Source organism: Portunus trituberculatus, chromosome 45, assembly GCF_017591435.1.
Source record: "Portunus trituberculatus isolate SZX2019 chromosome 45, ASM1759143v1, whole genome shotgun sequence".
NCBI classification, from domain to species: domain Eukaryota; kingdom Metazoa; phylum Arthropoda; class Malacostraca; order Decapoda; family Portunidae; genus Portunus; species Portunus trituberculatus.
Window position 1 is genome coordinate 6502480 of NC_059299.1, and position 17282 is coordinate 6519761.

Below are 17282 nucleotides of genomic sequence, written 5' to 3' on the forward strand. Positions count from 1 at the left end.
TTGGCAGGGCGGTAACCTTGATTACTCATAGTTTGGGGGTTGGTAGGAGGAGGAGGAGGAGAGAGAATAGGGAGGGGTGGTATGGGATTAAACGTCAGAAATGCATCACACACACACACACACACACACACACACACACACACACACACACACACACACACACACACACACACACACACACACACACAGAGAGAGAGAGAGAGAGAGAGAGAGAGAGGTAGTAGTGTGTCCATATCCTTGTCCCGGCATTAGACAAGGCAAGACTCACTCATCACTGCCTTACCGGGATATCCTGCTTCCTTGCCCCGTGGCCCCATCGCAACAACAGAGACAACAGAGAGAGAGAGAGAGAGAGAGAGAGAGAGAGAGAGAGAGAGAGAGAGAGAGAGAGAGAGAATATTACCCAAACAAGATACTTTTCAATCGATCCTCAGTGAAAACCAGTAGAGAGAGAGAGAGAGAGAGAGAGAGAGAGAGAGAGAGAGAGAGAGACGCAAAAGACACATATTGGAATAGCAACACCAAAATTAGACGTGTAATCGAGACACCACCACCACACCACCATCACGTGAACAAAGAGCCGAGGAACACCTGACGTAGTGGTAGTAGTAGTTGTAGTAGTAGTAGTAGTAGTTGGTGTAGTTCTGTTAGTGGCAGGGGTCGGTAAAGAAGCACGTCGTATATACTCCTTCCTCCCCTGTAATAACCAGACCTCCCCCTACTTGCCCCCTGCCTTCCCTTGCCTCCCCCTGCCGCTCTTCACTGCAAGGTGCGTCGTGTGAGAAAGTTTATAGTCTCTACGCATGTGTATATATTTTTTGTATATCTTTCCGAGCCCACTTTTAAAATATTACTAAGGATAAAGTATATAAAAAACGGTTTCTGTATAATTCATTCTATTTGTCGCGTCGCGTGCATAGAGAGAGAGAGAGAGAGAGAGAGAGAGAGAGAGAGAGAGAGAGAGAGAGAGAGATTTCGTGAATAAATTAATGTCAATATTTATATGAATAATCTGTGTAGGCCGTGTTGAGTTACCTTGCCTTTTGCTTCTTACTATTTGCTATTCTTTCTTTCTCTCGTTTTTATTCGTTGCGTGTCTCCTCGACCTTCCTCTCTCATCATTCTCTTGTGCTTCTGAATTCTTAATTGTCCTTCACCTCTTTCCGCCTCCTTCCTTCTTTGCGGTGCTGAAAACCAATCATTCATTCTGTCAGTCTTTCCTTCCTTCTTCCTTCGTCTCTTTTTACAACACTGAATCAATCAAACCTTTCTTTTCTTTCTTTCCTTCCTTTTTTTTTCATGCGGCGCTTTAAATGAATAAATGTTTTCTTCCTTTTCCTCATTCCTTCGTTCTTTTCTTCCCTAACTCTATAAGAACCAGTTGTTGTGACGCAGAAACCTAATGAACCTTACCTTACCTTCTCTCCTTCCCTCCATCCTTTCCATCCACTATTTCAAGCCTCTCTTTCCTCCGTCCCTTCCATCCACTATTTCAAGCCTCTCTCCTTCCCTCCATCCCTTCCATCCACTATTTCAAGCCTCTCTCCTTCCCTCCATCCTTTTCATCCACTATTTCAAGCCTCTCTCCTTCCCTCCATCCTTTCCATTCACTATTTCAAGCCTCTCTCCTTCCATCCACTATTTCAACCCTCTCTCCTTCCCTCCATCCTTTCCATCCACTATTTCAAGCCTCTCTCTCCCTGTACTTATCACCTCTCACATATCACCATTACAAGTCCGCGCGCTCTTTCCGTTCACCATCAGAGAAAGTTACCTGAATTCCTGGCATGTTTCATCAGGTGAGAGTAAAGGTGTGGGATGAGATGGCATGCGTGTGTACGTGTGTGTGTATGTGCGTGTGTGTGAGGGGGCCATGTAGAGGGGGCGTTGGTTCTAAGGGCTTAGGGTGTGGCTTTTAAGGGATGGGGGAATATGGGGGTGGGTATTGAAGGACCAGGTGCAGGAGAGGTACGAAGCATCAGGGCCTTATTAGGGTCATCTATGTCAGGGTCACGAGTAGGGAGTCTGCACAGCTGTCCCTTTGGTCCCCCCTCACGTGGGTCTCCTGCAGTGTACCTTGTCGTGATCTCCAGCATCGAGTCCCGCCTTGTGTGATTATGTATGATGTTTCCTGTTTTTCATTCATACTTGTGCTTTTTACCTGTCCTTGAATCTCTCTCTCTCTCTCTCTCTCTCTCTCTCTCTCTCTCTCTCTCTCTCTCTCTCTCTCTCTCTCTGTACCATAAGTTCTCACTCTTTTTTTCTCTCATTCTTTCTTCCTCGTCTCTGTTTTCTTTTATAATAATACACGTAATAGACATCCAAAACCAGTCGTAATCTAGTCCTCCTCCTCCTCCTCCTCCTCCTCCTCCTCCTCCTCCTCCCGGCAGTGTAAGCTTGATCCTCCCCCAACTCCCTACTCCCCCACCAACAACTTAAGCTCTCACCCTCTCCCCCCTTTCTCCTGCCCAACCGTCCTTCAAATCCTCCTCCTCCTCCTCCTCCTCCTCCTCCTCCTCCTCCTCCTCCTCCTCCTCCTCCTCCTCCTCCTCCTCCTCCTCTTCAGAAGTCAAATTCCTCTCCTCCCTGTAATCCTCTAATCCTTCCTATTCCTCCATCCCTTCTCCCCCTTCATCCCCCTAGGGTCTTATGACGCATCTGACCCCTTGACACACACACACACACACACACACACACACACACACACACACACACACACACACACACACACACACACACACACACACACACACACACACACACACACTTTTCCATTCCTTACTCATTCACTCTTCACCCTACCCATAAAAAAGAGAAAAAAATTACCTTCCCTTATTATTCTTATCCTACCACTCATTCATCTTTTTTTTATGACCTTATCAACCTAACCTAGCCTTACTTTACCTTACCTCCACCTTACCTTAACCTTACCTTACCTTACCTTACCTTACTTTACTTTACCTCACCTCACCTCACTTCACCAAAGCAAGCCAAGTCTCCCCCAGCACTCACCCACCTCTCTTTCTTCCACAGGAGCGTCTGGAGAGGCTACAAAATGAGTTCAATGGGCAAGTCAACACACTGCAGTCCGAGCTGGTGGACCTTAAGAGCATCCAGGAGGACCTCACCCGCTACATCAGGGAGCTGGAGCAGTCTAATGATGACCTGGAGCGAGCTAAAAGGTAGTAGTAGTAGTAGTAGTAGTAGTAGTAGTAATGGTGGTGATAGTTTAGTAATAGTGCTAGTAGTGGTGGTGGTGGTAGTAGTAGTAGTAGTAGTAGTAATAGTTGAGTAGGGGTAGTGGAGAAAAAATTAGCCTTTGGTGAGGTGAGGTAACTGCTGAAGAGGTGACAGAAGGAGAGAGGAAAAGGAAGAGATAGAAAAAAAATACCAAGGAAGAGAAGAGGTGGGAAAAAAGAAGTGCTAAAGGAAAAGAGTGAAGGAAAGACGAGAGAGTAGAGGAAAACAAAATAAAAATACTGGTAGAGTGATGAGACAGAAATGAAAAGACAAAAATTAAAACATGAAGTAAAAAGGAAAAGAGAAAATCAAAAAGGAAAACCAATGCAGAGAGGAGAAGGAGCAAAATGAGTGAGGAAAACAAGAAAAATAAGCAGCAAGATTAAGAGATAAAGGAGAATTTAAGGAAGAAAATTAGTTGATAAATATAACACTGATTTTCATTTAGTGAGTTAGAGAGGGGAGAAGAGAACAGAGAAGGAAGCGAGGAAGGGATCAGGGAAGGAAAGAAAGGGGTTGTTGCTGTCAGGTGCATAAATCACATGAGGGGAAAGGGAAAGGGGAACGGGGGACTATAATTTGAGGGGATGAGGACGTAAGTTATTTGAAGGAAATTAGAGGAACGAAAGAAGAAGAAGAGAGGAGGGACTGGGAGGATTGGAGTACATAAAGGGGAGAGACTGAAAGGGAGACTAAAGGGGAAAGAGACCTAGAAAATATAAGGCACTAGGAAATAAACAAAATGCAGGAACACAAAGGAAAGATTATACCCAGAAAGAATTGAGGGAAACACACAACAAAGGATTACACAAAGGGAATCACATGGAAAAAGGAAACAAAACTACTGAGGCATGATGGGAAGTAGGTCAGGAGAGGAAGACTTCACCGGGAAGGGAGGAAAGTAAGAGGAGGAAGAAGAGAGACTCTACGAAGGGAAAGGAATAGAAAAAGGAAACCAAACTATTGATGCATGATGGTAAGTAGGTCAGGAGATTGGAAAGACTTAATAGACAAGGGAAGAAAGTAAAAGTAGGAGGAAGAGAGGATAAAAGATTGAAGAGGTTGTAGTGAAGAGAATCTAATCTTTGAAGGAGAGTGGAGAAGTGTTACCGAGAGAGAGACTTCACAGTTACAAGATCCTTAGGGACACATTTTAAGACCATTTCAAAGAGTTCCCTATCATTTACACCCATGAACTGAAAGTGTATCATGATAATAAACAAAGATATCTATTAATTTGAAGTCTACCAAGCAAGATTTATCAGCACACCCTTTCTTCTCTCCTCACACTTTTCCTTCACCTCAGTCTTGCAAAGGTGAATAGAGGGCATTATTTCAGGATCACAGGAGGGCGTATTGTGATGAAAGAACCTCAGGAGAAGGGAACGGGCTATTTTTGGAGTGATATGAAGGCTCCCTAGTTGAATCAAAGCCTTAGAAAAGTCTTAATTTCCTTCCTGTCATTTCCTCCCATTCACTGACTAAAGAACACAAAGTAAATGTATTATATTTAAGTCATATGAGAGGTTTGATTAAAAAAGACCTCATTAGTTGTAAGGAAGAAAGTTAAGGATATTTTTAGGTTAAAGATGAATTTCAGCTGTAACTATTTGTGTTTTTCCTTTTAGAATCATAGAAAGAGTAGTGAATTCAAAGAAGAAAAATTAAACTACTAGCATATATATATTTTTTTTTAAGTCAAATGAAAAAGTATGATTAAAAAGACCTTTGTAGTTGTAAGGATGACCTTTTTTAATGTGAGGATTAACACTATTTTCATGCTGTCAAAATGGTGCACCAATTTCTTTTCCTTTTATCCATTTCTTATTAGCGTCTTCCCAATAGTACTTCAGTTATGGTTTTCAGTTTGATCATAGCCTTGACTAAACTCCCTTTCCTTAGACCAGCTTTGATTAACCTCCCCTTTCCTTAGACCAGCCTTGACTAACCTCCCTCATAGACCATTCTTAACTAACCTCCCTTTCAGACCAGCCTTAACTAACCTCCCTTTCAGACCAGCCTTGACTAACCTCCCTCTTAGACCATTCTTGACTAACCTCTCATTTCTTACTCCAGCCTTGACTAATCTCCTTTCCTTAGACCAGCTTTGACTGACCTCCTTCTTAGGACCATTCTTGACTAACCTATGTTCCCTCTGAACTTGTTATCCTCAGAGCTACAGTGACATCCTTAGAGGACTTTGAGGCCAGACTGAACCTGGCCATCGAGCGCAATGCCTTCCTAGAGTCTGAACTGGACGAGAAGGAGGACCTCAAGGTGACGGTGCAGAGGCTGAAGGATGAGGCCAGAGGTTAGTGTGTTTCACTGTTTGATCTGCTGCAGTCTCTGATGAGACAGCCAGACGTTACCCTACGGAACGAGCTCAGAGCTCATTATTTCCGATCTTCGGATAGGCCTGAGACCAGGCACACACCACACACCGGGACAACAAGGTCACAACTCCTCGATTTACATCCCGTACCTACTCACTGCTAGGTGAACAGGGGCTACACGTGAAAGGAGACACACCCAAATATCTCCACCCGGCCGGGGAATCAAACCCCGGTCCTCTGGCTTGTGAAGCCAGCGCTCTAACCACTGAGCTACCGGGTGTGTCTGTGTGTGTGTGTGTGTGTGTGTGTGGTTGCAACACTGAATTAAGTGTTGTTTGTGTGGCTTCAGGGAAAATGTTATTGTTTTTGGTTTTCATGTCTAATTTTGTTGGTATATCATTACAGGATTTTACTTATTGTTACAACATGGTGGTTTTCTTTTGATGGGGCCATGGTGTGTGTGTGTGTGTGTGTGTGTGTGTGTGTGTGTGTGTGGGATGGGCTGGGGTTCAGTGGAAGGTATCAAAGTGCTTGGATTTTCTTGGGATCACTTATGCACCAGCTTCCTGCTACAACAATGTATATTGCTAGTATTGATTTACCTGCTTGTGCTGTCAGTTGTGCTGGTGAATCTTTATTTTGGAATTGGTTACATTTTCAAAAAAGATGTTCATAAATAGTAGAATTTTTAGAATGATGAACTTCTAATTTAGAACATGTAACCTTTGATTTATTATTATTTGTTCAATATTTTGAAATGTTGGATTCTTACTCATAAATGCAAATTCAGCATTGATGAAAGAGCAAACTAGTGTTTACTTCCAAAATTTTTCATAAATAAAGATTTGACTGTAGCAGCAGCAATAGCAACAATAAATTTTAGGTATATATCACCTGCTGTTCCTTCCCAAGCAGGAGGCCACTTAATTCCCACCGCTTCCTCTCCCTCAGACCTGCGTCAGGAACTCAGCATCAAGGACTGCCCCGAGCCTGACAATGACAAGGCCCTCATGAACCACCACAACCACCAGTCCACTTCACCCCAGAAGCTGCACATCAAAACCCCTCCTAAGCTTGATGTGGCACTCCCTGCATCTCCAGCAGGAGGAGCAGGCATGGACTCCAATAAGCTGGTTTCCAATGGTACCCAGCTGACAGATACAGTCCCTGCCACCCCTGTTGTCATATGTGAGGCCTCCCCTGTTTTTAGTCTCCCATTCCTTCCACTGCCACACTCTCCCTCCATTGTTCAGTGTGGCTGATAAAAGATAAATGGTCACATTGTCATGTCAGCTTATCATATGTTTTTCAAAGGGGGAATGGGAATGCTGATGAGTCAAGATCACAGATAAAGCTTAGGGGCCTTAACTGGTGACACTGGGTGATAGGGGCATAGTAGCAGCTGAAAGTAGACCATAGAATTGTAGTTGTCAGTTTAAAAGAGTACATAAAAAGATCAAATGAAATAAATGTATAGTGAGATATAAAGTACAAAAAAATATAAAGTTATGAATAAAATCAGTGCACTTGTAAAATTCAAAGTTTGGTTTTACTTCATTGAATTTTACAACTTTGCACAATGTGTTACAATGTTGGCTAAATGATTACTTCAGCTCTACTCATCTATGTATTTGCAACCTGGAGTTACAGCACAAAATCTGTATTCTGAATACATATTAATCTTAGAAAATTAAGTGTTATTTCTGAGATTAAGATCTGGCAACATTTTATTACTGCAGCTCTCAAAAGAACCACTAAAGTACAGCATAAATCACTGGGCCAATTTGCCATCTTCCCAGTACCGCCCAAATTACTCACAGTGAGCGGAAGCATTGCGAGAAGCCACACCCACCACAAAATTGTACTTCCTTTTCTCACACGCCTTCCTCCATTCCAGCCTCGACCTTGCACAACAACAACAACAGCAATAACATGAGTAATGGCAGTGTACCCATGACTCCCTCAGCAAGAATATCCGCACTCAATATCGTGGGGGATCTCCTAAGAAAAGTTGGGGTAAGTCCTCTCCTTTGATTTCCTCAGTGAGCATTAGAGGTTCAGGCATTACTCCTGTGCTGTCCTTAGGCTGTCTACAGATCATTTTTTGCTGTATGCTGGTTTTAAGCTTTGCTCTCATCCCTTAAGGAAAGCACAGGATTTTAATTCTTGTCCTTTGATAGTGTAGTCAAGGGCACTTTATTAATGTAATGGTTAGAAAGGAGGAGGGATAAAAAAAAAGATGAAGAGAATAACTACCTCTCAGTTTGCAGCAAGTATTATTTTGTTGAACATTTTAGGTATTTATTTTCCTGTTTCATTATTTTCTAATCTCCAATCCCAGAGCTGAAGACTCATGGCTGTGCAAGAAGCCTGGTGTCCCTTTATCTGCTGAACATTGCCCCCCCAAAGTGCTATCAGTTTTATTTTCAGCAATTTTCCAAATGCTTTCTTCCTGTTTATTTCATTTTTTCCTGCTTCTATTATTTCTGCTGCTTGATTCTTGGCCAGTTGTAGTTGGCAGGGGTCATAGGCTGCATCTGGTGAGCAGATCCGTCTACAGTAGATGTTTCCCTGCTGGTGGTGCTGATGCTGTCTAGTTGTCATGTATTTGGGGCTTGTTATTTAAAGAATAACTGTGCTTGTATATAAGATTTTATGGGTGTAGCAGCTCCCTTTTTGAATGACATGGAATTGATTTATTTATGTATTTTATCATGATAAGCATGATTATATTTTAAACTATGTATGAGATAAAAGCAAGATTGTATAGATTTTTCTTAGATGAGAATTTTACATGACAGGTGTTCATGGAAGATAAAGTTTAGGTCATTTAGTGTTATTTATTTATTTATTTATTTTATTTTATTTTTTTTTTTTATTTATTATTTTTTTTTTTTTATACTGATGTATGAGTTTTTGAAATTCACAGTATACCACAGTATCATCATGATCTGAATAACAGTCATACATCAGTTTAAGGAAATGTATATGTATGTACATATGTTATTTCAGAATCATCTGGGATCTAGTTTGCTTTGTCTTTCCTTGGCCTTGGTCTGTCACAGAGCATCAAGAACTGGTCAGGAATGGGTATAATATTCACGTTTTCAGTTTCTGCAGGTCTTGAGTCACCTTGACACTTATGATTCTTCTGTACTGGCTGCTAAAGGAAGACACTTATAAATCTGACAACCATTGACTCTGTTTAATGTCTCATCACTCTGTAGGAAAGTGTATGTACATATATCTTTATTAGGTGAAATATTCATACCTGCACATGTCTGCACTTACACATATCAGGTTATAAATTACCTGCACTCATCTAATATGAGTTAAGCAGCAGAAAATAATGTAATGTGATGGCATTACTTCAGCCCCAGAAGGACATTTGTCAAGCAGACAGTTCAAGCTCTGCAGTGCTGTGTAGATTGATTTGCTTACAAGCCCATGTAAATATTTCATTAGGAGCTCCAGTAGTGGCAGCTAGTAGGCATATGAGTTGAGCATTAAGGATGGATTATTTTCACCAAGTCTTCAGTGAACTTTTCTCAGCACATCCACTGTAGTATAAGTAAGCAGGTGACTTGGTGAGCCTTTTATGTAGTGTTATTATCTATTTCTTTTGGTCTTCTGTGACAAGATGCTTCACTTAGTCTTTCAGGCAGATGTGTTGTGGCCCCTTGGCTGAACTCAACTTTCTAGGTGATTAAGACTGTCTCTGCCCATTCCCAGACTCCAGGTGCTATTAGGTAGAGCCTCAATGTATGTTGTGGTGCTGGCGGTGGTGGTGCTGGTCTAGTGCTTCTGTGTGTTGCAGTCACATGACTCACAAACTATATTCCTGCCTTCTGTGGTGATGCATACGTCTGTATAGTGTAGTACAGTACAGTATAGTACATATGTGCTTACTGCTACACTGAAGTCTGTGTCGTATTTGATCGTCATACTATTGTAGTACCATAACATTATTCTGTTTTTAATCATAGGTGCTGCATTTATTTGATTATTGTACTAATTAGAAAGTCATCTGTCCTAAGTGGACTTAGCTTAAAGCTCCAGTAATAACTGTGGTGAATGCAAAGGATGATCAACTTACTATTAATTCTCATGATGAGTAGCTGTGTGTGTTGTGTGTCACTGAACAACAGACTGTAAATCATGGGTAATGAACAAGAAAGGATGGATGTGGAGTGTGATGCTTTGGTGATAAAGGAAATGGGTAAGAGCAAGATGGGGAATGATTGGACGAAATGAGTTAGAGATCTGATTGTAGTTGGTTGAGTTTTTAAAGACAGTGGGAAAGACTTTAAATAAAATAGTCCAGAGAGATAATAGAGACTCAGACTAGTGCAGAGGCAGGTAGAGGCTGTGCAGCTTGACAATCTGACACTAAGTGAACAAAAACAACACCTACTACTTCATAAATAAATCTGCACACACACACACACACACACACACACACACACACACACACACACACACACACACACACACACACACACACACATCATTACAATTCGGCTAATCCAACAGCAGTGTTTCCATGCCACCTACTCTCAGAATACCTTCCCATCATATAGTGTCATCATGACCAGAGACTTACTGAGGAACAAAGACTGGTCTCCCCATTGCACACTCACCAGCCACTAACACTCTCCGTTACCTAACCTGTAGTGTCCTCTTAATACACTGCCTTGCTTTTGTAAATAATTCTGATTCAGTTTTATCAACATGAACTAATGTTTTTTTAATATAACTCCTAATCGTGTCCTTGTTTTTATATGATGTTGATCCCAGTACTGAGGTTACTCTTTATTGGTTAGTTATAAGTAATGATGGAATGTTTAACATTAACATTATCCTTCCCTGACTAAAGGGAGACAAATCATCAAATCAAAGAAATACGAAAGTTTATATACTATTTTTTTTATTTCACATAAGTTGTCTTGATCCATTGATGACAACTAACTGGTATTAATAACAGATAATGCTCTAGGAATTGTTCAATCTTCACTTGAAAAGGCAGCAGTTTTATCCTGTTTCAATTTGATATTATTAAAGAATAAAATATAAAATTACTAAATAAAACATTATGGTGGTGTGTGGGTGTATGTGTGTGTGAGTGTAGATATAAAAACACCACCACAACTACCCCCACATCACTCACTATCACCAACCCCTCACTCACCACCACCATATCACTCACCACCACCACCACCACCACCACCACCACCACCACCACCACCACTTCCTCCTAACACTATAACACTAACCCTCCCGGCACCTCAGGCCCTGGAGTCCCGGCTTGCCTCCTGCCGCACCTTGGTGAAGGACAACCAGCGCCCCCTCGGCCTGCCAGCGCCAGGCAACCACTCCACCAGGTAACACACTAACAAACCCGGGAGCAGGTGTTGCATGAACCCCTCAAGAGAAAGGAAAGGAGAGGAGAGGAGAGGAAAACATGTACTGAAGGTTTCCTAGTTGTAATGTAGATGAATTGTAGGAAAAGCTTATATCATGACCATAGGCTAGCATGTGGTTTTTGATGACATTGTAAGTATTCCTCAGAAATACCACCCTATATGTTGATACTGACTGAAGGTACAAATTAGATAAATTACTTAGATAACAAATTACTGGTACAGAATAAGGACTTTTTATCAATTTAGGTAATATAGGAGGAATTCCAATTATGCTTTTTGTCTTGAAGTAAAGTTTCTATAATGAAATTTTTAAATGTAGAATTTGTAGGTTACCTCAAAGGAATGATCATGAAAACAGGTTTGGCTTGGAGGGGAATTGTGGTGACTTAATCCTATATTTCCGCATGAATTGTTATGTGTGGTTGTGGTGCACTGTCCTGTAACTGCACTCAGCTTTGTGGCTCTTAGAGGAAGCACACTCACCCACTCGTGACCTTAACCTCCCACCTTACCTTAACTTGTCACCTATGTCTTGTATATCCTTCCACCATCCATTTTCCTCCCCACTGTAAGAAGACTTGGCCCCTGTGGACGTTTGGACTGCATGACTCAGGACTTGCCCAGTTTACATGTACATGATTGCCTTTCAGCTTCCTAGACTGAGCTTGCTCCCAGTTGTTTGCTTGCCAGAACCTGAGGTTGTAACCATACATGTTTGTTCTTGGAGAATCGTGCTGCAGTGTGGTTATGTGTTGCTGTTACTATATATATTTTTTTCTTTTCCTCTACTACTCTTTTTCTTACATAATTTGAAACTACTGTGATGGTATGCCCTGTTTTGCTCATGCAGTGTGTTTCTCCCATTTTATCAAGCCTCCTTGCCTTTTGAACTTGATTTGATATCCTAACCCTGTTGTTGCTTCTCTGTACCATCAGTACTCTTTGCCCTAAAAATTTGATAAAAATTTTGATTCCACTAAGTAATGCTCTACATATCTTTTGATGTATCTTGATATACTAAGATGTGTAATTATGAATTCCAGTGTTTGTTCTGTCTCCTAACCTGTCAGTAAACAAATTCTAATTATATAATTTTGACATGTGCAAGAACAGGGTTTGGATTATTGAATAAACAGCCTTGTGTGATATTTTGACTTGTATCCCTGAGCAGCACTTTTCTTGTTGCTGCAGCAGTAATGCCCTTCATATCCTCTGATGTGTTTTGATAAACTAAGATGTGTAGTTGTGAAGTTCAGTATTACTCCTATCTCCTAACCTGTCAGTTAATGAATGAAATTCCAACATGTACAAGGACAGTGTTTAGGATGCTGGGACGGCAATCTTGTGTTATTTTTTTGTACCCCTGAGCAGCATTTTGCTGTAGCTGTGGCAGCCAGTATGCATGTGCTGTCAGCTTGTTTTGTATTATGTTGGTCATTCCCTGGCACCCTGGCTGGCCCCTGGCGACTACAATATTCCTGTAGACATCTGTATGGTCTCCATTATAGGATTCATATTTACATTTGCTGTGATGTTTAATGAACCAAAGACCTTGTGAAGATGAACTATTTACATTATTTTGTAAAGGTTCAGATTAAATGAAGGCACTGAAATTTTAAAAGTACCCTTGAAGAACCAGATGGGGCAGATGCTCACCTTCCCTGAGCAGGGGTCCAGCAAGGGTAGTGCAGGGAGTGTCATTAATTTTCTTTTTATATCCATGTTTCTTTTTGTTCTTTGGCAGATAAAAATTCAGCAGATAAACCGAGACTTGAATAGGGTGAACTCAGTATTCAGAGCAGGTAAATGTCTACACTTTTATTTATTTTTGCATTACCATTTATTATTATGATTTTCCTCTTGCTTTTTATTTCTTTTTTCTTTAATTACTTCTTAACACTAATGATTTACCAGAATGATAGCAGGAATATATAAGAGAGAAGCAACTCAATGCAAGAAAAGACTGGAAGCTTGTGAAAACAGTAATAGTTGTTGAAGTAACCCAAGCAAGTGAGGTTTAGGTAGAAATTAATGAATCTCAGCTTGTTGAAAACTGGATGGCAGGATTGTCAGTGTTTTTTCTCCTACTGGGCTGTAGTGAAAGTATTGCATTCATGGTGTTTTTAAGACATTCCCAGTTCCTTTATCATTGAACTCTTTCATAAGTTGCAGCATTCCCTGTCCTCATTGAGATCAGTGGTTCCGAGAGTGGAGGTGCATCCCTTTAAGGAAGGAGTAAGCTGTTTCCCATTTCTGTGATCCAGGAATTCAAGATATTATATACATGCTTTGTCTTCATATATTAGTTCATTTTATGAAATTCAATATAGTCAGAGCTTTTATATTTGTCATATGTTAATTTCAGTATTATGAATCTTATCAAATTCTTCGTTTTTGGAACTGTGGAACTTGTTTTGATCATTTGCCAATTTATTTTTGCCTTTTTTTTCACACCTTTCAAAGCATATTTTCATGAAAATCCTCTCCTCTTGCAGTATTTGTTTGATCTGTTTTATTCCATTCAAGATAATTTTTTTTAAGCTACACTAAAATATGAATTATAAAAACATTAAATTTTATACAAACACAAGGTTTTGTAAGAAGCTAAAAGACAGCATCATGTAAGACACTGGGAACCGCTGGTGTGGATGAGGCAAACAGTTTAAAACAAAGGCTGAGATCCACTTATAGTGAAGAGAATATGAAATGAGTTACTGAAGTTTTAGTGGTAGATGTAGGAAATGACTAGTATTGTTTTCTTTCACTTCAGAATTACTATTTATAGGTTATGGAAAAAAGATTAGCAACAGCAAGATATAATTATACACAGATTAGGATTAGATTAAGATACAGTCCTGTTTGCTGGTAACTGAGAACATCTGGCCACTAAATGAAGGAGTATGCAGGTGTAGGTGTCATGTGAGTGGTGTGCACTAGATGACCCTATAATGACAATGTGCACATCTACGCCTTTAAACTCCTCCCAATGTGTCAACCAAGTAATCAAGCTTGCAGCACCCTCACTCTCTTCCCCTCAGTCCAATCGTGGAGTGCAGCCCCCAAGACATGATGGTCAGTGTGTTGTTAAGATCCTCGTCCCCTTGCTTGTGTAGGAGCTGACAAGTTTGCAGCCATCAGCAATTTTGTGTAATGTGTCTTCCCATGCCATGCACTTTAGAGCCCTGCTGCATGCCCCTCAGGCTATATTGAGGTTTTGCCAATATACTCTGGACCTTTGTTGAATGTGTTTTGCCTAAGTAGAGAAGACAGGCCAGCTCTTTATGCTGGAAGGATATTTAAAAAGATGTTTAGTCCTTGGGGTCAGCTTTGAAAATCTCATCATTACATAAACTACATGGTTTTCTTCCAGTACTCTCCTCGTATTACTTCCTGCTGACAGAACTATGGATTTTTTGTCTTTGTGATTAATTTTTCACTTAATTTTGAAATATTTTGAAAGTTGAAGTTGTGTTATACTATTTTTCTGGACATTATATATATATATATATATATATATATATATATATATATATATATATATATATATATATATATATATATATATATATATATATATATATATATATATATATATATATATATATATATATATATATATATATATATATATATATATATATATATATATATATATAGTGTCCATATATATGAATATTTTGTGTATGTGTTAGAATTGGTGTGATAACAGATGACTATATTGTGGTAGAGCTTGAAGGAGCAAGTTCACCGTGGTCACTGCAGAGTTATTATTTGTGTTGACCTTGCAGACAGAAACAGCTGACATGCACCCCCTCCCCCACCTCCCCCACCAGCAGCCACCACCCCCACCATCACCATCCTCGCACCACCGTTACCCCCGCCTAGGCCTGCACCTCCTCCAGCCAGCCTCCCTCACCCCCAGGGAGGCCACCAGAGGACTCAGCGCGGCGCAGGTTTCCCCCTCCAGCAGCACCCCCCTGAAGAGCCTCCCCCCCAAGGACCCCCATGGAGACTGTGGGGTGGGGGCAGGGTGGTGGAGGGAGACAGATAGGAGACTCCAAGCCTCCAGCAAGCTGACGGGTGGAGGCTGCCGGGCTGCCTCCACCCACCACCACCGCCTCCAGCAGCCGCCGCCGCACTGCAGCAGCTTCCTCTACACCAACCCTCACCCACTCTCCATCACGAAAAAGGAGTATTTTTTCTGAAAACAACAGATGTGGCCTGCTGCTCCCCCCGTGGAGGGAAACGGACAGACTAATCTGGGTTTCATCTGTGAATAGTTAGGTTAGTTGATCATAAATATTATAAATATATATATATATATATTGTATTGGAACCATTGAGTGAGAGGTGACTCTCCGGAAGAGAAAGAAGAGGAGGAGAAGGAGGAGGATGTGTGTTGTGATCTATCCCCATTATTTTGTTTCCAATCAACTCAAGTGATGTGGCTCTGTTGTGCACTCAAGAATAGCAGATGCATTAGTGCTTGAAAATCTACACTGCGCATAACATAAGTGGAAGTGATAAGAATGCAGCATAGAAAATAAAAAGGAAACATTCATCAAAGCATCACCGCTGACTGCAACATGTATTCTTGGCTCTCTCACTTTGTATATAGTGGAGCAGCATGAATGAAACAACATTGTAAAGACTTCCTTGTGTCCACCTTACTTCTTTTCCCTTTACTTTTCAATTACTTCGTGGGTGAGACTGTGTGAAGCTAGGGGTGCTACATTTATAAACATTATTTAATTCACACAACACAATACCTTCATGAACTGTCCTAGTGTCTTACATGAACTATCCTTCACTCTATAAGATCTGCTGCTCACCCCTCAGTGATGTCTGTATATTATGCAGCATCACCTTTATCCCACACTCTCTCTCTAAGTCTGCCTCACACCACATGCTGCATCAAGCAACTCGCATTACCTCACGAGCTTCATGACACCCATATACGTCTATGTAGACAGGAGCCTGAGAGGAGAGACAAGGACGAGTGCCACGTCAGCCCAACACCTACCGCGCTGACCTACAAAGCCTTGCAGGACGCCATCTCGCTTGACTCATGTAAGGAAGTCAGTCGAGAATCCCAATGCCTTATCTTCCACACTTCCTGTCCCTTCTTCAGTGTCACTGTATATACAGTATGGCAGTCACATTCTCAGGACAGATTTAAATTCTGATTCCCCAGCTGTGGAAGCTCACCAGTCTCCTGGAGGACAACTAAGTAGACTTGTCAGTTATTATGAAAGGTCTGGTTGTAATGCTCTCTGACCTCTCACTCAAGCCACAAGTTCTCTGGGGATGAGATGAGAGCTTGGAGACTCACAAGGGCAAGGTTGAGGGCATCAGATGGCTTATTCTCCTGATGATCAATCACCTTTTAGGTTTTGTGTCCTTCACTGTTTTTTATAATATGCGTTTAATGAATATATTTTTTTTAGTCCTTGGTTGGAAAAATAAAGTATGTGCATTGTCACAAATTTTTTATTTTGCTATTTTGGGTGTAATCTGGAAAGAGGACTCAAAATCATTACTGAAAATTGTTTAATTAGAATGGTTTCAACATTAAAAAATTAAGCTTTAACATCTGTTTGATTTCCCATTTACACCAATGCAAGGGTAAATTTCCAGTTTCCGCTTATCATTATGCTTAGATATTTAGTGAATATTGATGAAACGCATAAACTCTTTGAAATAGGTCGCGAGTCAGGAGAAAAAAAAGGCAGAAACAGGCAGAGTTTCAGACTTCATCAGTGAAATAGATAGAGGAGGGAAGTTATGATTAATAAGGATGAACAAAGTGTGCATGAGACTGAGGGGCAAGGAGGCATTAAGTTGGCAAATTCAGAGTTGTAGACTATCATACGGTTAGGAAAAATTATAAGATATACTCAAGGAAATGGTCATAAGAGTAAATATATAGAAATTTTCTTTTAAATACGTGAACGAATTATGAATGGTTCAGTAAAGCCTGTGTAGGAGAGTGACGGTGGAGAGATGGGATGAGGATGAAGGGAAACTAAGAGGAATATTTGAGAATAGCATCTATATAGGAAAATATTAAAGTAATTGAGAGAATGGAGCCTAATCAATAACAAGAAATAAATAAATAGTAAGAAATCAAGTCTTATATGAATACTCCTTAGAAGCATGGAATTAAAATTTATGAGAATTCTTTTCACGCATTAAACTACAAATGAATTTATGAAATAGAAAAATTAATCCGTTTTATATGAAATTTATGAACAGGGAGTTGGTGACATGAAGGGAGTTTATAGCA

General features: G+C 40.6%; 1 protein-coding gene across 16 annotated transcripts in view; it reads left to right on the forward strand.

Annotated features, from left to right (window-relative positions):
* The window catches only part of LOC123519651 (nuclear distribution protein nudE-like 1), a 56727-nt gene extending 40141 nt beyond the window's left edge, over positions 1–16586 (forward strand). Inside the window, exons 3-9 of one of the 16 annotated variants that reach the window (XR_006679076.1) lie at positions 3034–3182; positions 5415–5551; positions 6525–6761; positions 7471–7589; positions 10863–10954; positions 12741–12798; positions 14830–14893. Coding sequence is in view for 13 of the 16 variants with exons in the window: in XM_045281117.1 (XP_045137052.1) it covers positions 3034–3182; positions 5415–5551; positions 6525–6761; positions 7471–7589; positions 12741–12798; positions 14830–15047 (918 nt within the window). In the remaining 3 variants the exon portion in view is untranslated. Of the gene's footprint in view, positions 1–3033; positions 3183–5414; positions 5552–6524; positions 6762–7470; positions 7590–8585; positions 9201–9226; positions 9323–10862; positions 10955–12740; positions 12799–14784 lie in introns of those variants that run through there. The other 15 variants (XR_006679075.1, XR_006679077.1, XM_045281117.1 and 12 more) reach the window with 15 other exon arrangements.
* Positions 16587–17282: the final 696 nt, after the last annotated feature.